The sequence below is a fragment of the Lepisosteus oculatus genome, chromosome 17 (genome assembly GCF_040954835.1).
Source record: "Lepisosteus oculatus isolate fLepOcu1 chromosome 17, fLepOcu1.hap2, whole genome shotgun sequence".
Taxonomy (NCBI): Eukaryota; Metazoa; Chordata; class Actinopteri; order Semionotiformes; family Lepisosteidae; genus Lepisosteus; species Lepisosteus oculatus.
The window spans coordinates 2904268-2927579 of record NC_090712.1 but is presented as its reverse complement, the minus strand read 5'-3'; the positions used below and the strand labels follow the sequence as shown (position 1 = coordinate 2927579).

Below are 23312 nucleotides of genomic sequence, written 5' to 3'. Positions count from 1 at the left end.
GTGAAAGGATAAAGAAGCGTTTTGGCCAATGTGTGACCTCCAAAATTCACGATAACTCACCCAAAAGTGTAGACAGGGCTGGGTTTCTTCATCATCACCCAGGAGCTAACCAGGCAAGTAATTAAGCTGCAAGGACACCAATGAAAAACCAACATCAAAAGCCGGAAAAAAATAATAGTATAGGAAACGCACATAGATATGTAACGGCTTCAGTTCGTGAATTTTTAGGATTCTGTTTCAGTAAATTAGGTAATGATCGCACATATTGATGTTTCGGTTAATGCTCAGTACGTTAATATTAAACTTAAACCTTACCTGAACATATCAAAGATGGTAAGGTAGCTGTAAGCGGTTAAGGCTGAAACAAAAAGAGAGAAACAACTATTGGAGCAGATGCAGTATACATGTGGACACTCACGTTCCATACTGTGAGGCCCAATAACTGAAGTAAAAGTAAAAATCATGAATCTCATGCAGGGAGAAAATGAAAAACGCAACACTAAGCTACCTGTTGTTTTTAAGCACACTGCTTCTGAACAAGCATCACAGAACTTTCATGAACAGTGCAAAACACATTAAGCTGCAGTTCTGTTCAATACATTACTACTTTTGTGACTTAAGCAGAAAGAATCCTAGACCATTCCTGTTCTTAATACAACAAATTGCACTGGAGACTGAGAGGTCAGTAAAGCAGAGCCCTTGACAGATAGGATGTTCTTATATCAATGACCTGGACTATGGAATAATAAACCTTAACTAATCCATTTTATACATGGCATAAAAATAGGAGGATTAGCAAACAAGGAAGCAATTATTTCTCACAGTGCCTTTTAAACACTCACTAAAAACAGTTTGTTCAAAAACTACGGTATATTGTCACTTTAAGAACCCAATGACGGAAGAGAATGACACTTCAACATGATTGTGTACACAAACATGGTTGCTAAAGTGTAAGGATTTGGCTTGCAAATCAACATCAGCATACTCAAATAACTAATAGTAGGCACAGCAATCAGGTATTGGATAAATCCATTTATCGTTTGTGTACTAAACGAACAGTTTACAGTGCAAAGCATATTCATAATTATACATGCAATAGATTAGCAAAATAAATTATACTAGAAATTAACCATAAATTAAATTAAACATTAAGGAATCTGTACCTCACAAATTCATAATGTGAGAAAACTAACTTTTACTGTAATATTTCTATCTATTCTACTTCTTTACTGGTAATGTATAATGAAACTCATCAAGAATTGACCTTAAACTGAGTATCTGGCGACGATATAAACTCCTGTAACATGCAAAGTAAATGCTGGCATTTTATTGCATCGCATTACAGAAACTGACCACTTGTATTCATAACACACTGGATTTTGAGTATAATAAGCCCTGTAAGTACTGCTGGATAAAGGGATCCGCTAAACAGAAAAACATCATTACAATAATAATTCTAAAATCAATGGGAGAGGGCATTCACAGCCTCCAATTGTAAAGTTAAACATCATAAATAATTCTTCCAACCCTAAGGTGATTGCTATTTCCCCATATCGCAAGACTATTTTAAATATTAGTCACTGTGCTGTGCTGCTGCCAAATATTCTGATTAATTGGGCAGTGGAATTTTAAAGGGGAGTTAAGACGATTGCTGCATATGAAATCCACCTCTGCAACACAGGTCCCAGTAGGAATGGTACAGGGTGTACCAATTTGCAAAACATGAGTGACTACTTGATCTGCTTTGTCAGGACAAGGGTTGATTCGGGGAAAAAAGCTCATGGACAAAATGCAATACTGGCGACTAAGCAAAGCCTGCAAGAACCACTTCAATTCCTTCTGGACTGAAAGAAAAGAAACAAAAAATACAAAGTAGAAATAATGTACAAAAGCAGCTCACAGCAATGTCTCATAAGAACTACGTACAGCACGTACAGCATTAATGTCACATTTGAACTGTAATCAAAACATTAGTCCTGAGGCAATCGGCCTTCACTGCATAATGCTTTTTTGAAACAAAGTATATTTTGTCCACAAGGGAGATTGGAAAAGATCCTTGATTAGGATTTAGAAGGATTCGGACAGATTATGAAATGCAGAAAAAAAAAACATACTCATAATGAAAAAAAAATACAGCAGTTAATATCTTTAGTATCCACGGGAATGGAGTTAAGCTAAAACTTACATAAACAACACAAAGAGATCTGAGGGGATTTAGATAGAAATGGTGTTAAGAACATTTACAGTAGGTGGAATGTACAGACCGCCCCCTCCCCCCAGACCTTCCCCGATACTTCAGATACTCTGACGGTCCTTAGAAAAATCCTGCACATTTTCAGTGCCTTTGAGGATTATGAATGTTCTTATTAGAAGACTACAAGCAGACCTGATGAAGAGTATTCAAAATCCTCGAAGGCACTGATCAAGTCAACCCAGCAGGTTTCTTCGAAATGAAGTGAAACAAAAACCAAAGGATACAAGTGGAATCTACAAGGAAATTCATTTAAGGCCAAGAAGTGGAGGCACTTCTTTACCCAAAGGGTTGTGGGAGTGTGGAACAAGCAACCTCGCCACATTGGTAAAAGCTGACACTTGATTTCTTTCAAGTAATAAGACCCTGGGATCAATCAGCATCTAACTACCACATGGGCCGTTCTTAAAGGCGAATTCGCAGTCCCAGTTTCTCAGACTAGTTATTAAATCTCTGTTACAAAATGTATTAATTGATGTTATAGAAACTCTTTTAAAAATTTCTAAATAAGCACAAAATCATGAACTGTGTGAAACAAAAGTCTCCATGTTGTTGCAAACTCACACTTGAGTTCTCACCAATTGCGACGAGAAGCAGCCCTTCCTGCTCACTAGTCTCTGTAATGACTAATTGTGATGTACGAGCAAATAAGTACAGGTTGTGCAGCAGACATTTCACCGCAGAAATGTTCCAACGTGATCTGCATGCAGAGTTAACAAGTAAATAGCATTTGTTCAGAAAAAAAAACCCCACAGAATTGTGAGCAATTTTTCTATTGGATTAAAAGAGATGTATTCACAAGCCTGTTTGTTTACAATGTAATAAGGCCGCATCATGCCATGTCGCTAGAAGTTTTGTTGCCTCGTTCTGAATCACAGATATAAGTACAGATTTAATGGCGCTATGCATACCAGGAAATTGTGTCTATTTTGTGATGTAAATTGGAGGTTTTACTGTGTACATTTTACTTTTATTGTGGTTTGAAATGCACTCATCAATGCTGATTCTTTCTAATCCCGAAATATAAAAATAGCACTGCAGTTCCCCTTTAATCACAGGCTAACTAAATTCAGTTTTATATAGGTTTCAAATCTTAAATCTCTAAATAGGATTCTGGAGTAGTATTAACTCATAATGGGTGTGGCTGATACAGGGTCATTCCCCACTCAGTACCTCTGATCATGCATCGATCACATCTTTTTAAGAGAAATAACAGCAAGCAGGTTGAGAAGATTCAGACTCAAAATTCAGTATGTTAAAGCTGTGAGGTATGGCATTCTGGAAATCACAGGAGTGAGTGTTTAACAAGTTAACCAGAGGTCTAAACCAAATTTAAATCAATTAAAATAGTCAATTAGCACTCAAGACTGGAAGCTCAGTTTGCACAAAAACCAGCAAGCACAGTGCTCCCCAGGACTGGGGCTGAGAAATCCTGCCTTACACATTATCATGAGAAATAAAAAGCCTGTGACAACATGTAAGTACAGGTTTTATGAACTGTAGGAACATGTATAATTTAAACATCCAAAGCAGAATATTATGTATGACTTCTTCAGCTTTGAACGCCATATGCGATAACCTTCACATTCACCTGTAACTTGCTCAAAGTGATTACGACATGCTGCTGTGTCACATCAGAGCCAGGTGATCCACTTCTGTGACCAAGAGATTGCATTCTCCTGGTTTTGTTCATATTAAGGGAAGCTCTGGGCTAATTACTGCTGTTGACTGCTACTCCTTACTAGCAAGAAAAGGTGCCCAAAAATGTCCTGTAACTTGGATATGTAGTGAGGCAGACCTTGGAATACCTCCTGGTATCACTGGCACTGACCTTCAACTCAGCGCTAAGTGGTCTCGTCTGAGAGTCGACTACTGAGACTATTGACCAACCAATCCTCCTACCCTGCCAGGAGGAATCCAATGGTGCAGCCATAGCAAAACACAATAAGATTCTTTCCTCTTTACGGTCTCAACCAGATACAGATGCCTTTTTGCAAAGCATTAGTCTGTGTAAAATGCCAATAACATACATCCTCATATACGAGGAACTCAAAACATCTGGTTGCTTTTGAATGAAAACTAAACATGTAATGATTTTCCTATTTGTTTAAGAAATGAAAACACCCAATGGCATTTAATCTGACTCAGCACTAAAGTCCTGCAAGAAACAAGCACATTCTCCATGACGAGGCACTGCCCACTACGAAGAGAGCCTGAGGCAGACACAGGACATGCTGGAGGGACTGTCTCTCTCAGATGGCCCGGAAGCCCCTGGGAGACCCCAGGAGGAGCTGGAGACTGTTGCTGGGGAAAGAGAGTCTGGTCTGCCCTGCTCAGCCTCTTACCACCCCGACCCTCACCAGGAGTGAGTGTTTAAAAGAGCAAACACAGGGCCTGATGTCAGAGCCTAAGCAATCAAAAGCAAAGCCACCTTTTTCAGGTACGCCTGTGGAGTCCTGTGGCCAGTCCACCAGACGTGGTCTACAAGTAAACTAAACCAGGACTTGAGCTGCCATTGTCTCATCCTGCCCTCCTGTACAGATGCTTTTATCAAAGTCAAGGCAGGAGCTCTGCACAGTAACTAAGTGATGAGCTGTTGTAATATGCTGAGACCCTAGCGATCTGAGTCACATTGACATATACATTAAAAGTAAACCAGAAGGAAACACTGAAAGATCCCTTACTTTGATACCTACCTAATACATGTTGATAGTCTTTCATACAGTTTTGCCTCTAAATGCAATTTGTAGGAATTAAAAGAATTACAAACGGATTATTCAAGAGTGATTTTTTGTCACACACCGCTATGACAAGTTTAATCAATCCAGTTGATTAGGATAAATAAAGGGTTACTGCTTGAAGCATATTCTCCTGCTCACTAAAAGGGTGTAAACTTCATGAGATGGGTCACAGTATATCGTACCTTTAAAAGGCTTTTCTAAACCAATTCAGACAAAAAACAATGATCTAGTTCTACAAATACAATTTATTGCCATCACAAATGTCATTATTTTCTAATAATTTTTCCCCTTGCACATGCCAGAAAAAAATCTTGAACTCTTCTTCTCAAACCTAAGGAGCTTATTTCATTTAAATGCTTTATTTTGCTTAAAGTCCAATGCTGCACATGGCCAATTCTAAAAACAACTTACAATTAATCATTTTTATTAGCCTTATGTGTGCTAAACTATTGCTCTCCGTTTTCTACAGATCTAGATATATTTTTTCCCCGATATTTCAGATTCCACATCTTGTTAGCAAAAACGCCTTAACTGTCTTCAGTTTTTTTGCTTTCAAGGAAGAACAAAAAATACGACTATAAGCTAACACAAGGCATTTAACTTTTAAACTGCATTTTTTAGCTTGGATCTTTGTTTATTTTTGGCAAAGAGGGGTAAATACTTATGAAATCACAAATCTAAATGCTAAATATAATATTGCACTTACAAAGTGAATTTAATGTGAACATTTTAGTCCTCTAACTGATTCGCTTCTGTTAATAAAAGTATAATGCAATTTTCCAGTCTCAAACATGTAAGCAAAAAGAGACTGTTTTGTCCTTTACAAATCAGCGAAGCGACATCTGTAATCACAGATATATCACATTACACATTCTGTACAGTTAAACAGACAAGGCTAAGAAGGTTATAAAATAAACTCTTATTAAAGAACAGACTCCAGGAAGGATACATTTCCTGCCTAATTTGGAGATCCAATACAGCAGCGCAGCAAAGTGACTCATTGCAACTGCTGTCAGCAGAAGACAAAGGGCAACAGTACATCTCCTTTAAAAAGTCAGAAGACCCACCCCTCCAGCCCCAGAAACTGAAAACCTTGTAGCATATTATAGGCAGATTAAGGTCACTTGTGTATGTTTACAGAACAAATCAATCAAGATAAAAGAAACAAGCACAATCAAGGTAAATGAAACCAGCTTTCGAATTGAATTTTTAATGGTGTCTGCAGAATACAAGACAAACACTGAGCCACTCCAACTCTCTTAATTTATTCCTGCCATTTTATTTCCGGCCCTGGGGAAAGTATCCATTACTTGCATTAACTGCAGGCTGGTTACCAGAGGATAAGCAAAGATAGGGGAGCCTGTCCTCCCCCTATTAAATCCACAAGATATCCCATTCCCTCCTCCAAACCCACGGCATCCCAGCACCCATTGCAACGGTGAAGAAAAATTCGATTTCTGATCAAGAACCTCAAGCCGGTTTGCGTATTTCAGGGAACAGATTTGCAAACTGCAGCATTCTGCTGTCATTGCTTCATGAAACACATATCGACTACCCTGGCTCAGGTGTCCTCGAATGCGGCGGATTAAAAAAAACCCAACAGAAATCTTCAATATGTAAACTAAAAGCTTTATTGACCCGACTACAGAAAACCACCTGGCAGGGTCTTTGCGGGGGAAATATAAGACTTTAAAAGGAAACGCCGCGTCAATAGGGCCAGGGCTCATGCTGACATTAGTGGCTTGGGGCTCAGGTTTGGTAAAGTGAGCTGCCTGGGTCTGCAGTAGCTGCAGAGAGATCTTCCCACATTAGCCCCTCTGCAGACAGGCAGACAGATCAGGCTGTCACAACACGGCACCAGCTTCTGTCACTTCGGCCTCTGAGGTTGCGAGCTCCTGCTGCAATTTTTCACGGCGTTTAGCAGTTTGTCCCCACAGCTATGGCGTGAAGTCTGATTCATATTCCAGCAGAGACGGTCTCCGACTGTCCCTGCCCGCTTTTAGAACGAGGCCTGAAAATCTTCCTCTTCTGTAGAGGATAGTATGTCGAAATGGGGACTTTTCAGCAAGAGCCACTGGTCCCATCTGTTTGCTCTTACCTGGTGACTCTCTGAGAGCATCTAAGGGTAATACATGACATAATGTGGTAGAGGAGTTAGAAGGAAGCCTCGTTATTGAAATATAGGTAATACTGTATGTTTGTTTCCTGAATCAACAAGATCTGCACCTGCTGCTATTGACCCATATCTAAAATACAAACAGAAGAAGTAGCCTCTAGTATCTTCGGATTTTGTAGTTTATCATGTTGAAATCTGTTTTCCTTAAATCATTCTCAATTTCAAAGCTAGTCGTCAGTTTTTTGACTGCGCCCTTCATTCATATTTGTCTCATTTGACAAAAAAAGGACGATACACTGAACATGACCCTACCTGAGATTTTAACAAAGCTCAATAGCGTGGGTAAATTTCATACGCAAAAATATCGCAGGCCCACTACAGGTCATAGTCTTACTTCCTAAACAACTTTATCCTCCACCAGGAAACAAGGCAGGAGATTCGAGGTAAGGAATTCAGAGATTTGGAAAGTCACAAACCTCTACTTTTGACTGTAACTATGCAATTAAGCAACTAATACCTGACAAAACATTGAGAATAAAATGCTGGGATGAAGCGAGTTAAATATCACAATCAAATCTGGAATTAATGCAATCAAATCTGATAGTCTACATAAAAAGTATGCATGACAGTTTCATTCAGGTGTAGGATGTTGGTATGTTGACTGTTTCTTAAGAGACCTGGGCTGTCACAGAATGACCCTTTTTACCATACTGTATATTCTAATAGTTTCCCTCAAGTGCTTGGCATTAAAAATGCTCATCACCTTATTCAGGTCTCACATGCTGATACATATTAAATATATTACTATATATACTTATATACTTGATATATATTAATATACTTAGCATATATACTTAATATACTTACTATATTAAGATATATTATGTATTAAAGAGCTTTTCAACTATTCTCATTATTGACAATTATGACTTTACAACAATAAGAAAGCTGTATGGTTTTCAATGACCAACTTGCTAATTTAAATTGAGCGCAACTACAAAAAACGACCATTAAGGGACGTTTCAGAGCAGTAAGCGCTTAGAGCAGCAAGTGGCAGAAAACGTCCACTTTTACCATGCTAAGTGAAAACGCTGATTTCACTGTCAATCCAGATGGCAGAACATTACAGAGATACCCACAACCTGCTGGTTCCAATCAGATTAGCGTTTTCCTTCATTAATAATGTCAAGTCGAAGGCCGACCCCTTTCAGGCAAGATTATGGCTACTTTCTCCACATTGACGTTACTAAAACGTCAGGGTCCCAGTGGTCCAACACCACTGCTGTACAAATCAGTGAAAGTGGGCATATGCCCCTTCCAGAAAAATAACAAATACCCAAAAGTAATAAATACCACTGACAGCTACTGTGTCCTAAGCTGTGCGCTTCTGGCAAAAGACTCACTACCACCCCCCTCCCAAAAATGAAGGACTCTTCAAATCCACAAAAATAAAAAAAAGGAAGCCTGCCTGGCAAATAGTCTCGTTTGGGAAATAATAAAAATCAGCAGTTAAGTAATTTAACTCTGCAGATGGAAGAGTGAGCCTTAGACTTTAAGTAGCTCAAAAGCAATTAATAGAGAAGGCGCCTCCCAGAGGAACCTTAAATCAAGAGTCATATTGATGTTTCAGTCTGCGATGGGGTCACTTTTCCAGCTGGTTAAATCCCAGTGCCCCTCAGCTTCACTCTCCTCATGTGCTCATTACTGAAAACAACCTCCCCTGTCCGCCTACACAGACGCACCCCTGAGCCAAGACTGCCAGGGACCGACATCCAGACGGAGGCAGAACCCCAGCTGTGAAAACCACAGTGCAGTTGAGCCAGGGTCCGACAAGGGACCATGAGGCACCTCAGTCCTGGGATGGAGAACGGGCCTGTGACGCCACTGCCAGCGCCAGTCCCAGTGTCGAGAGCCTTCTGCCCGTCTTACTGCTTTTAAACGGAAATGATGTCTTTAAGAAAGGTTTAAGAAGGGAACACCCCTGCTTGACCTTGACTTGAGAGCTGGATGGGTGGTCAGCCAGATGCTTCTGGCAGGTAAGGCAATGAACGCTGATTTTTACATAACTGTGAAACGTAAATAAAATGGTTCTCATCAAAAGAGAAAATGTACTGTATTATGGTCAAAACAGGAATTAACAGAGTGAGCAAACAACCAAATGTCTAGCACAATCAAGCCTCCAAAGTTTTGTGCCAAGCTTTCCTAGAATCCTGGCTCTTATTAAAACCAAATTAACCACTGCACATAAGACAGGCAGGGAAGATTTAACACGTGCCCAAATTACAGTGGCTATGAGTTCTCAAAATTTAACCTGGCTTTCAACAATGTGAAAGGCCTGGAATGCCACAATTCCTGTAACATAAAAAAATATTTGTGCATTTAGATGCTGAATTGATTGTTTTTTATATTTATTCTATTTATGGTACAGTGCAGGATGCTCATTCCAGCTTGTATCCAGAGAGCACATTCTTAAAGAATGTCAGAAAAGTTAATTTTAATAAAAGTAGTTTTTCAGGCTGGATATTCATTAATATATATATTGCTCTAAACCCCAGTTGCCAGCTGCATGAGAATCCTTAAAGACTGCATCCTAGATTAAAATTACACTGAAATGAATATATACTGTAAACCTCATGGAACACACTGTACTGAAGATCCACTTCAGTATCCCACACTGGGGATGTATTTTAAGTGAAAAGGGACTTCTAACGCAGGATTTTTCTCCTTTCATGCTGATGGTCAAATTAACCAATGGGTGAAATGCAAACCGATCCATTTGTTAACTCCATCCATCCTGAACAGTCCATTCCATGTTCAGGAAAGTTACAGCTTTTCTGTTTCTGCATTCCTTAATTGTCTCCAGCAGGACTATGTGTGGATACATAGAAACAGAAACTTTTTTCAGTGGGAAGCTCCATACCTACTAAATGCTAACTCCGATTGCAGCCTCAAGTCAAATCATGATTTGGAATGTATTCAAACTGATCAAGCGTGAAAACAATACACATTCGCCAGAAGTAATTCAGAGGATGGAAATAATGTTTAGTGCTCCAGTGTTTAAGTGGAAGCCATTATTTTGCCAGTGCTGTAAGGGGCGTATAGTGCAATTAAATGTCTTAACAGCCCATCCAGGTGAACAAAGTTTAATGGCAATCACAGCCCTGTTGTAGAAGGATCTTTGAGGACTCTATGACCAATCTAGCACGTGGTTTAGCAACAGAGAAGTGGCATTCTGCTGTGGAAGAACCACGTGTCCACAAGCGTGTAGAGAAGCTTTTTTCGAAAACAGCACAGAATTTCAGCAAATGAGATGGCTGAACCCACCGTTACATTTTGTTCTAAGAAACCAAATCCACCACTCGCATGCCCTTGGAGTCGTCTCCGGTGCTGTCTCAGAAACACGGGCCAGGTTATTCCCCAGTGGCGTCGGGGAGAGCACACTGAGAGATGAGCAGCCCAGTCCTCGGCCTCAGCCCCAAGCTGACCAGCGCGACAAGAGCCCGAAGATCACAGGGGCCGGAGCTGGAGGAGCTGGGGGAGCTGGGGCCGGGCAGAGGCAGGGTTAAAGCCCGCGCTCAGGCTGTGAGTCATGCTGCTGCCCCCGGAGGGCAGGCACTTGACCTCCTTTCGCTTGGCTGCCCCCAGCTGTACGAATCGAGCCGACACTGGAACACGCTGGAACTGAGACAATGCCTCTCGGTGCAGCCGCCTGCCGCTCGGCGCAAAACAAACACGAGCAGACGTTTAACGAGACAAGTGTTTGGGGGTGTTGTTGTTGTTCTGTAAGGATTTGGTGTCTGTTTGTTTTTAAAAACAAAGCGCGCTCATTAAAGTGTTTGTGTAAATAAATGACACCTAAAATCAAGACAGCAGGTTTTTTTTTTGACTCTCAGCTCTCTGTGATTTCTGTGTAGCAACTCACATTGTGTGCGATCAGATGAAAGCGTGTATAAGGAAAGACAGGAGCAGGGATGGGGGCTATATGCCACACAGAAGCCAGTCATAACAAAATGTCCTTTCGCAGTGCTCTGGAGATCACCTGATAGCGTAAAGCAGAGCACGTCAATGGAATGTTTTCCTCTCTCCTAGAGGGAACTCCATTAATGTTCTGATCTGGATAGCTCAACATTGCAATCAGATGTTTGCCTGTAAGTAAAGGGCACTAGCAGAGATTAAGGCAAAACAGAAGCCTTTTCCAGTACATTAAATGTACAATATATCAGTAGCCTGGGGCAGCAAAACACAAAACTGCAGTACACAAGCCAACTTCAGTGTCTGATGCTCAAAACATCCTATCTTTTCCCATCATGTAGCCTGATCAGGCAGATTGGCTGTGTTTAACAGAATAGTGGGCACAAGCTGCCCAAAACAGAACACACCGCCTAGACAACACTTTTGGACACAAACGCACCCAAGCCTACTTAGACAGATTTACATTTAAGAATGTTTCCAGCTGTATTACACAGCAGCTCAATAAACTTGACTTTAAAAAAAACGGATTTGTTTATATTCAAAATGTGATACTGAGTTAAGGTTTTAAACAAGAAAATGCTGGCCAACCAAGACAAGCTTGAGCTTGAGAAAAAAGTAACCTTACAGTTACATTTTCTCTTCAGGTTTATAATTGCTGTTCAACCCAAGTGACCACTATAAATCTGCAACGACTTAGAAGAAATGAGTCTTCTGAGAGGTGGGGAAGTCAAACTGCTGGTTTTCTTCTGTAGAGTACTGTATTACAGTCCTAGCTGCTAGCTCACAGACTGTGATGTCATCCATTTCTGCCATTACACCAAGGGGACTAGGGATAATTAGCGATCTATTCTTTACCCCAGCAGTGCTGAACCAGGGCTGGGCTCAGAAGGAGCTCACCAAACTCTCCTTCCGCCAAGTGTTGCACATGAATACGAGCGTAAAGCATTTCTGATTAGATTTCTGTGACAGCAAACTGCGACAACAGATGCATGCATGCATGCATGCATGTAGTTTGTAATTACAGGTACAGGGCAGGGCAGCAGCTAATGACTTTTATTGCCACCCACAACATGCACTGGTCACGATCTAATACTCAGGTGGGTGCTTTTGATTTAAATCTACGAATCACCCAATTTGTTTTTATTATAAAACCACCCAAAGAGTCCTTACGGCTCAGCCCAAGCGAGGACCCCTACACTGACGAGGTGAAAATGAGGCTCCTCCAGCCACCCCACCCATCATGCTGTTCACTTCTTCTGACATGCTCCAAGCTCTGTGGCCATGTACAGGAGGTCCAGCAACCACTGGAGGACAGGCGCATGCCTCACTGCTATCCCTGCCAGGTGTGTCTGTTTTACTGGGAGCTGAGCGAGCCCTAGTCAACCTCGTCACCCAGCCCCAACTCTACCTGGCTTGGTATAACACCGCTCAGGACATGACCGATCTAGTCAGTGACTAGACCCAAGTTACTCAATTTTCACCGGCGTTGGCAAAAAACCCTGTTGAGGAGACAATGTCGCGCAATGTTAACCAATGTTTTGATAGCTAAATGTCCCTCCGTTATACCACTGGTATAGGAGTCTGTGGTCAAGCTGCAGGGCTTGAACAGGAACCAGGCACTTACAGGCTGCAGAGTTCATTCTTCACTGAGGAAAAAAGCACCTCCACTGAATACCCTCTGGATGTATGTACAATAGATAAATCAAGCATTATCTACAGTTAATTATTGGAATTTCTGCAAATCAAGGTCAGGCCAGCTTTCTCAACAATCTATTTAAGCAAACTGCTCTCACAGGTTTGGCCTTTACATTGTAGGTCATGCAATCTAGAACAAGAAAACTGTTAGAAAAGCATCAACAACTCTTCACTGCAAGATGACAAGCCACTGGCTGCATTTTTGTGTGCTATGAGAAAGCTTAAGGACAAGGACTGAGATACGCATTGATCTCAATTAGAGAACATGTTGACAAAAACCCTCATATTGGGTTAAACTGTGCCCATTTTTATCTGCCTGTAACTTAATATAACCTATCGATGCAAAATTTGATCTCACGGCGCTGACAATAACAAACAAGTTCCTGTAGACTCATCTATTTTAGATTCAGGCAACACAAGCACCTGAGGTACAATATCAGTCACGTCAACTCTCAAAGCTAATTCTGTCCTTTTTAAAAACATGCAATGTTTATAAACCTGCTAAAATGCTTATGCACAAACAGATGCATGTCCTATGACTTCACTCCTTTCATCCTGCTTTGACTTTCAGCTTGAAACCTCCAATCACAACCAGCCTCAAGTCCCTGGACACAATTTATGAAACAACTGAGCCAGACAGGTCAAAGGAACGAATGAGGATTTAAAATAGAGGTATACACCTACACCACAGTCACACAAAACATGATAAAAGAGCAATGCAGCACATGGGCCACTTTTAATGTTATCAATTATTTTCTTATCAGAATTACAATGTGGGAAAGGTTATTCTACTACAGCTCCTACAAGTACCCCTGGGAAACCATCATAGATGTTTGACCTTTATTGCATGCTTTGTTGAACTTCAAAGAAAATATGTCAACTCTTTGAAATAGAACATTCGAATTCTTTATGAATCACTTTGGTACGGTGTTCTCGATTTTCTTTGTCATCCTGACCACTAGTGGGTGCTCACATACAATTTCTTCTGATCCATCTAGGCTTGGCATTGTTTTCCCCATCAATGACAAAAAACAGCTTACAGTGCTATTTGCATTTTCTGGGGAAGGTAATCATAGAGATATCACTGCATACCCTTTGTGATCAGTTTTCAAGGGCAATGATTTAAAGAAAATTTGAGTTTTAAGGGTTTTATGGCTGATCTATCAAAACAACCCCACGCTTTGTGCCTACATTAAAATTCAAACATTTGCCAACAACAAAAGTAGCTGAAAGTCTCCCCTTTAAATGCACACATACTGTACAAGATTTTTGCCCTCTATGAAAAAGACTCACCTATTTCTACACCTGCTTAGCCACTACTGCAATTCCCTTTTTCAGCCATCGCTTGCTAAGGAGTACACCAAAGCCACCGTGTACTGCAGCTCCCCTAATCTGATGCACTGCTTGTAATCAATGCCCAATACACTCTGTATCCTATTTATACTGAATACACTACAGTATATCTGCATATACAGTGGGAGTAGAAAGTACCTATAATGTAATGATGTCCTATTACTCCTTCTATAGACTTCCATTGTAAGTACATCACTGCCAGGTGCCTGCATTTTATCTCTTTAATGATCAGCTCTGTTACAATATTAATCTATTATCTATATCTTTTTTCACATTTATAATCAGCTTTTTTTTTTGCTATACCCACCCGACTTTGGAATTGCCAATTCCACACGAGTCCCGGCTGCAGGCCTCGAACCCGCGGCCGCACACAGGGGAGAATGGGGAAGTGCGGACGGACTCCCCTGAGCCGCTCATCTTTAACATGTCCCAGGCAACGCTCACCGACAGCTCCGCGTGCCTGGAGTCCAGCATCCAGAGCCAAGGGAACCCTGGCCGACTCTCCCCAGCCTCCCTTTGCTGCTCAGCCAGCTGTGTGCAGCTGCTCGGGGAACCTCACTCATAGTGACTCGGCCCAGGCTCGAACCTGCAACACCTGGATTCAGGAGAACTCAGCTTATGCTTGGGTGAGTTCTCTTGGGTGTTGGGGGGCCTCTCTGGAAGCCTCTGCACAGTATTACTGATAGGCAGTTATAACGAAACTTTGTGATTTCTTTTCTTTGCATTATTTTAATAACTGTTTCATTAATCTGCTTATTAAGTGGATGTAACTGCAACATACCCTGCATTAGGCCATCTGCTAAACATATATAAATGCTGAAAGCCAATAATTTTATTTTAGCAAACATTCATAAAGCTGTGGGGAAAATATACAGAATAATACAGCTAAATAAAAGCATTAAGATATATGTCCTAGAATACTATAGCTCAATAGTCACTTACCCATGCTATTGGTAGAACTACACCACATCAGGAGACATCCAGTGCAGATTAAGTTAAAAAAGCAAAACATCAAGATCTTCCATGACTGAAAACAAAAGAAATACACAAGTCAACTACACAACAGATTTCTCACAGTCTTTAATCATCATTCAGGCAGTGCATATCTTGTGTTGGAAAAAAATCCATAGTTGTACGTAGAAAGATGTTCATATATTTAAAATAATCCTTTTTCAAACAGATATTGAACACCACATACTGGGTTCATGAAGCCCATCAACAATTCTTGCATGTTATAAAAAAACGATGGGTGCCAATCACACAGCACTGTTGACTTCCTTCACAAAATGTGCAGCAGTAGCTCCAAAAATAATCACTTGCTAATAATTGATGAGTGACACATATGTCTACATAATACACATTCACTTCCTTCCTGACTATTTTCTCCATCAGGGGAAAATACACCTTTGCTGTAACTCATGAAGCAGATACACAGAAGCCTGAAAACTAGTATTTGACCTGTCACTTCAAATTGAAGGCAATCAAGATCTTTAAACCACTGTGAAACACACAATTACAGGCGGTAAGCAGTATTATGACAGAAGCTGTGATAACCGGTGACAAGATCAGAGCCTGTACAGCGATGGGAAATGAAATATGTGGGCCTCCAGCAATGTTCATGCCTTGCAGTTTGCTTCCATAGTGCTTAAATGCTGTTTCGCACTAGACAGAGGGGAAAAGGGCCAAAACGGAGCAAGAACGCATCGGCAGCACGCTGTGACCTTGTTAATACGGTGGCTTGTTTACATTCCAGGTGTCAATCAACTCCTGCAGATTACATCCACAGGAGACAAGGGAGCAAAAGCAGTGTGAGAGAGTACGGTCAGCAAACAGCAGATGCACATCGACAGCGTTACAACCTTATACTTTACTACTAGAAAACAACAGATGTAAGCACAAGAACTGGTACTGAATGAATGTATTAGTACTGAAATCCAGACATCCATTTTCACAGTAAATGCTTTACCCTTAAAAAGTCCCAGGAAGCCTGAGTCCACCCTAGAAGGCATTGGGTGCAGTGGGATGACACTCGAGATGGGACGCCAGTCCATTGTAAGACACACACATGTTCATTCACTCACGCATGCATGTTTAGAGACACCAGTTTTCTTGACCCACTGTAAGATACACACACGTTCATTCACTCACACATGCATGTTTAGAGACACCAGTTTTCTTGACCCACTGTAAGATACACACATGTTCATTCACTCACACATGCATGTTTAGAGACACCAGTTTTCTTGACCCACTGTAAGATACACACACATTCATTCACTCACACATGCATGTTTAGAGACACCAGTTTTCTTGACCCACTGTAAGATACACACATGTTCATTCACTCATGCATGCATGTTCAGGAACACCAGTTTTCATTTCGATAGGATCGTGGGAAGGAAGCAGAGCACAAATTAACACAGAGAAGTGGAGTGGAGAGCAAGCTCCAATCGGAATGCATCCCAGGCCAGAACTGAATCCAAAACCAGTGAGGCAGTAGAGCTAGTAGCTGCACCTTACTACTTGAATATAGTGCAGTATTAAACACTTCTCCATGGAATTGCTGTCCGTGTAAAACGAAGGGAAAAAAAAGTAAGCAGCTGCATGTGAACATGCTACATTCACAGAGTTGTAAGGCAAACCATTTTTTCGTCGCTGCTGTTGCTTTGTTTTTTTTCCTTGCCTTCTGGATTACAGCTAGTTTTGGACTTTTCTCTGCAATGAGCAATTAAGGCTGCCAATAAAATTACAGCCAAGAGGAAAAATCACTCTCATTGGTTTTAATTCTAGGTCAGCGAGAACATCATGATGGGAGTCCCTGCTGGTCTCTGTCAATAGCTGCTGTATCTTTCACTTCATTATACTCGATGTGAGCACAGTGACACAGGCTTCTCCAATAGCTGAGCAGCATCACATACTGTGCTAAGTTTCTGACAGATGGATCGCATCCAGATAATTCCTAAGTAGGGGATTGAACCCAACATATTCTTACCAAAAGGTCACTGTGCTGCAATGCATCAGTATTGCTAGTATCAAGTACGGTAAATGCTCTTAAAAAAGGGTTGCTGCGTTATCAGCAAAATCTCTGGATGGCTGCACTCATTAGAAGACCGTGTATTAACAGTAAACTGAAATCACCCCCTTTCAACCTCTGAATCTGCATTGAGGGTAAAGGCTGTGAACATGTCTTGCAGTTCATAATCGTAAAAGAGGAATCCTCTTCATTGCATTGCACTGTCTGTGAACACTTAACGAACTAAGGCAATTCTTCATGACCAGAATTTCCTTTTCACATATTTGAATCGGATCTTCATGGCTAGCTCCTCTTGCTCCTGGAGGACATTAGTGGGAGCTGCAGAGATGTTGAGCCCTGCTGAACAAAGCTCACCTTCTGCACACTCCACCTGGCACTCAGTCAATAAGAGGACACCAGGTCGAAGTGCCCAACGAAAGAGGTCACCCCAATCGGATTTCCCTTTAACTCCCTGCAAGTGCAGAAGCCTGTTCAGCACTTAAAATGAATTCCCCTCTTCTAAATCTGCCACTTTGGACAGTGGACTCCACATTCTCCTAGACCAGCGCTCACAGATAGCTAATGCAGTGCGACTGGGTTCTAGGAAGGTTGGCTATTCATGTTGGATGAGGCAAACGCAACCTGGAGACGTTCCAGGGCTCCCAGCAAGCAGCTCAGCATGAGCGGAGTCCTAAAATGTGGGTTTCTGCTAGTGACTTTAAACACCACTTATCACGTATTTATGAATTCAGGCCCTATTTATAGGTATACATAAAACCTTTAATCCAGCAAATCTTCAGACACATTTGCCTCTTCTATAGCAACTTGTCTACAGAAATGTAATTCGAGTTTTCATATTATTTAATCTAATCCTTACATTTGTTTTGTTCCTTTAATCAATGCATTCTAATCTTGTTGTAAATGTCCTCTTGCTGTGCTAAATGGATTGTATGAAGTGCCATACCTATATTTTTCCATATCTTACATCTCCAATGCCTTTCTACATATTATTGCTTTTAAGGGATACTCTACAGTAAACAAGGCTTACAGGAAACCTTTCAGAAAGGAGAGATTAAGAATGGTGTGCATGGCATTGTATTATGACAGATTAATACCATTTCAAATCTTTCCAAATAAATTGGATTATGCGAACATCTTAAAATGTGATATTTGACTGGTTTAAAAGATGACCATAATACTGCACAGAAATTACATTCACCATCAGGAAGCAACAAGCTAAGGAAAGAGGAATTAATTATGCATACATTAATGGGAAATATGGAATAATGTTACATTACGTTGATCAATACCCTGTTAAAAAGCAAATTAATATGCTACTAACTTTGTCACAGATTTAAAGATCTTCATGTTACAGTAATAAAAAATCATGCTGCCCATAATAAGGTTTCTATTGCAGCTGTTATTCTTGTCATATTGTGTTTATTGTAAGCAGGTAGTGTAGTATATTTTTATTGCTCTAAGCAGGTTACAAAGATATTCTAAAAAATAAATGAAAAACATACTTACTCTTCTGTCCCCAGCAACCAAGCAGAATTCTTGATAAAACTTCCCAAAGAATGATCTCTGTGATTTACGAAAAGGATGGATGGTTCCCTGGGAAAACAATTACAATTTTGTTATTAAAACCAGTATATCACCTGCCTCAAAAGGCTTCATATAATTCAGAAACTGTGAAGCACACTGTGGTTATGATCGCCAAAGCTTTTGCACTTTCTTTTCTGCTGTATGAATATTTGGCTTCTACAGTCCAGACCCACTTCAAAGGGGTGCTACACAAGACAATTCCACTGTCTAACTGAAAGTTAGCCCTACAAAAGTAAAAAAAAAAAACACATTGATTTTTTTCAGTTAGCATCCTGTTATCCCTATCAACATCAATCTATTTTAATTAAAGTTTTACGGTTATAAAATGTAGGAAATCAAAGTAATCAGATTAGTGTTTCTTTTGAAACTTAAGATTTTTTACATGAATATTCAAACGTTTTACATAATATTACTTATTGTAACTGAAAACGCCAGGTGTTGAGACACACTTTCACGTAGGCTTCATACCTATTCAAATTACCTGCTAGCTATTATCAGTGAAAATGAAGACGTTTTATATAGAAAGCCAACATGACTTGAGGTTACTTCAAAGCTGTTGCATTAGTCTTATCTAATAAGAGTGCTCCTAATGTAATCGTTCTTGGCAGATTTGTACCGAAGGTGAGGATATGTTTGTCAAAACAGGAAAACATGATGTCTTCGCTTTTTTTTATAAATCTGCACTGCAAACAAATAGGCGTACAGCATTTCTGCAGGACAGTAATTCTCAAAGTAAGGGCCGACACCTTACATAGTAGTGCCACCTCATGGTGAAAAGGGATAACATTCCTACTGTATCATACTGTATATATATTCAGCAGTATATGTCCATAATCATCTACAGTACTTTATTTTGGCATTATCCACAATCTTCATTGAACAAACCAAAACAGGCTTTGCAGTGGTGCAGCAGCACTGTAAATTTTAATGTTTCACTACAAGCATGTTAATTGTGTTTCGCTAAACACACTACAAAGGCCAACATTTCATTGTCTTTAAAATATTTATTTTCCACAAAACATGCTAGTTTTACATTCTGCAATGGACCTAAATAACGTGGCATAGCACCTGCAAAAAAACTAAGGGAGGAATATTTGCCAATTCTGCAAGAATTAGTGCCAAATATTTCACTCCTCAGTTGTGGTTGAAATGTCTTGTTATTGAGCAGGGATTTTTGCCACTCCTATTCAAGACAGATAAAGTACCTGGCTGTTTTTTAATTTTCTCCATACTTACCTGAATTTTAAACATTTAGGTTTTGTACGCTAGCAGAAAATGATTGGAGTAGACCACAATTTAAGGGTTAAGTTAAGGGTTAAGTTAAATATTTTGATGAGGATCTGGAGTCTATATGTTGATGCCACTGTAGGTGCTCAGTGTTGTAAATAACAACTTACCAACACATAGGTGTCCGTCTCCTGCTTCTTCCGGTGTAGTGGAATATCTTCAGAGCAGAGCAGGAAAGGAATGAGGAAAGAGACGTTATCTTGGTGGAAAGGGGAAGAGGAACAGTCTACTTTCACCAGCTGTGTGGGGCTCTAAAACACCATCAGCTCAGACTTGCAAACCACAACCACAACACACAAGACTGGGACACACAACTGAGATAAAAGTCACAGGAGATGGGTTGTGCAAGTCAGAATTACTAGATTCTGAGAACATCACTGGCCTCAGGCAACAAAGTCATTACATTAGGCTACAGAGAAATAAAACGCAAAACAGACATTTTGTCAACAGCCAAAGATCAAAGGATCTCATTCCGCTATTTCTCAAAATAAGACTGCTGTTTGCTTCGACAATGTGGGTGAAGATCTTGTTCCACACTTTCAGAAAATGTTGTCCCAATTAGAGACTCCTGTTCTCCATTTAAACTGTTCTGACTGGTTTCCTCTGATGTGCGTTTCACTATTGATTAACCTTGATTGAACTGATCCTCTGGGTAGACTTTGTCAATGTATTTGGAGATTCTGAATACATGGATGAGATCCACGTGTAGTTTTCTCTGTTCAACACTAAAAGTATTCAATGTCATCAGTTTATCAGTGTAGGACATTCCGTTAAGCCCAAATTTATCTTCTCTAGCCTGCTTCTAGAGTAACTATCTTTGCTTAGAACATGACGAGCAGAATTGTACATAATACTGTAAATAAAATAAAAGTCTGACTAACATCCCTTAATTGAAATTCAACACTTTTAACTGCAAATCCTAACATTTCCTTTCCTATTGCTAATAAACTCGAGTGACATACGTATAGAGACGTGCCGAATTCCATCATACTGATCATTTTCACAGTGTTCAACACGTTGAGATGGTGTTTCCCTGCAGCTGCTTTAAACCTGCACTATGTGGGCGGGGTCTCCTAACTGGTAATGAAATTTCCCACAGTGACGTTGCAGCGTAATGACATGTTATAGAGGAGCACGGACACGATATTTTCCTAGACCGAGTGACAGCAGAAATTTGTTTTTGCGGGAAGCAGGATTTGTTTTTGTAATCGTCTGACAGCTCGACTGCAATCTAATACTAGTACATTCTCGCTGACAACTGACTGCACGCATCTACCGTTTTTATAATGCAGAGTCCTTAAACAGGCAGGTTCAGTCTATGATAAACTGACAGTCTTACGCACTAAGCCGAATGCACGCCAGTTAAACGGAGATGTGTTTTTTTTTTTTGCTGGCAAAACATTATTAATAAGAATATGGCATATAAGGTGTGTAACATTTGGATGGAGTAACTAAGTTATAAGCAAAAACTGCCTGAAGAACCTGTGTTCATTTCAAAATGATGCGGTCCTGTCATATTTGTTGATATAACCAAACCCTGTACCCCCTCTTAGATATATTTACATTACAGAGTTTGCTGTGACGAACATTATTGTGCCCTGCGATAACCTGAAACACCTAGTTTGTTTTTATAGACTAACTTACTGCCGTCTTAGCCCTTACCTGGCTCTTTGATGTTTATAACATCCAACACCACCATATCAGGCTTATCCAAAGGAGTGATTTTTCTCTCCGTCACTCCGGAAGGTACCACGTCAGGTTTAGGCCCGAGCTTTCTGGGGTAGTAATCCCCAGAATTTTGGTAGGGGAGCCCCACTGAGGACGTGGACATACTGTCCATCGCCATCTTGGATTCCTCCAGCAACAACACTCTGCCGGCGACGGGCAGCACAGAGGGACAAAAAGCAGCAACGGCCTTGATGGGCGGAGAAAACGCGAAGCAGTAAATGTACAGTAGTTCAGGTGGGTAGCTGCGGCAGCATGCGTAGGCTGCAAAGGAAGAAGTAATAGGTTTATTCCATGCTGAAAAGAGAGGAAAGAAACACAACGTTTCGGCCGTGGAGTCTTCTTCAGGTGAAGACATTTTGCCTTCACACCTGAAGAAAGCTCCACGGCCGAAATGTTGTGTTTTATTTCTTCTCTTTTCAGCATGGAATAAACCTATTACTTCTTCCTTGGTAAATGTACAGTTGCGAGAGTTTTGGTGTCAATCGGCAAGGCTTTCTGTGAATGATGCCTGAGATTGTGAACCGAGATTTTCGAGGTGTAAAGACGAGCGTGTATTATCTCCACAAGAACAAGCGAGTATTGCGGTCATGACCTTTTGTACAAACACGTGTTGCAAAAATGTTCTTGGCAGCATGTTCCAGACACCCACTATCATGCTTTTTTAGTACCTTTCAGATTTCACATTTTTTATTTAATTCAATGCCCTTATAATCCCCTCTGGCCAGTACAGAAGAATTTTAAAATGTCTGCATGATACAATCCTTTAAAATTAGAGAATAATTTTGGTGGCCCTTTAAATTGTCTTCTGTGCAAACTTGAATCTAATAGCAGTAAGTATTTATGCTACTTTAATGTCGTCTGACCCTCACAGAAATCAGTGATCTAAGAAACAGCTCAGGATTAAATTACCTCTTTAGATCCAAACGAGAACGGATGGGGTAGTCAGGTGTGAATCAGTAAATGTTTGCGATAGACAATTTGACCACTGGAAGGAACCCTGCCTCTACATGAACATTAAACAGCTTGGCGAAGAGGCGTGTCACAAAACATCAGCCATGTGTTCCGCAGGACAAGGGGCAGTCGTACATACCAGGCTAGCTACCCCTGCACTTGCTTATACAACGGTGAACAGAGCCACTTTCAAAACTTTTTGCAACAGTGCACATCATTCTCCTCTTATTTTTGTTTTGCAGACCTCTACTGAAATAAAAAAAAAAATCTTTGCTATATAACTACTTCGTCTCTAGGCAGATCTGTGCCATTAAATGTCTGCCAGTTTTACCTGGGATTATGATGTGGAGCAAGTCAGCACTGTGGAACAAAAATGTCTGTATTAGCAGGATGACTTTGCAAAACGATGTCAATGTGGTGGTGCAAGCTTTAACCTTTAACCCAGGTAGGTGATTTGACCAGTATAAATTCCTGAAACGCAACTTTCTGTGATACTATCAGCCTATGGAATTTCGTAAACATACCTTAATGTCAAGGAGCTAACAAAACCCAAGAATGGAGGCAATAGGTCTCTTCTGAGGTCCTTTAGTTAGCAGGTCC

The 23312-nt window shown here is 40.5% G+C and overlaps 1 protein-coding gene across 1 annotated transcript in view; it reads right to left on the bottom strand.

The window, feature by feature from the left end:
• Window positions 1-22018, bottom strand: part of slc30a6 (solute carrier family 30 member 6) — a 49331-nt gene extending 27313 nt beyond the window's left edge. The window contains exons 1-6 of the mRNA XM_006638412.3: window positions 21696-22018; window positions 20144-20190; window positions 18669-18755; window positions 15071-15155; window positions 316-358; window positions 61-126 (exon numbers count right to left, since the gene is read on the bottom strand). Of these exons, the coding sequence (XP_006638475.1) occupies window positions 61-126; window positions 316-358; window positions 15071-15155; window positions 18669-18755; window positions 20144-20190; window positions 21696-21879 (512 nt within the window). The 5' untranslated portion in view covers window positions 21880-22018. The remainder of the gene's footprint in view (window positions 1-60; window positions 127-315; window positions 359-15070; window positions 15156-18668; window positions 18756-20143; window positions 20191-21695) is intronic.
• Between the last annotated feature and the right edge of the window lie 1294 nt (window positions 22019-23312).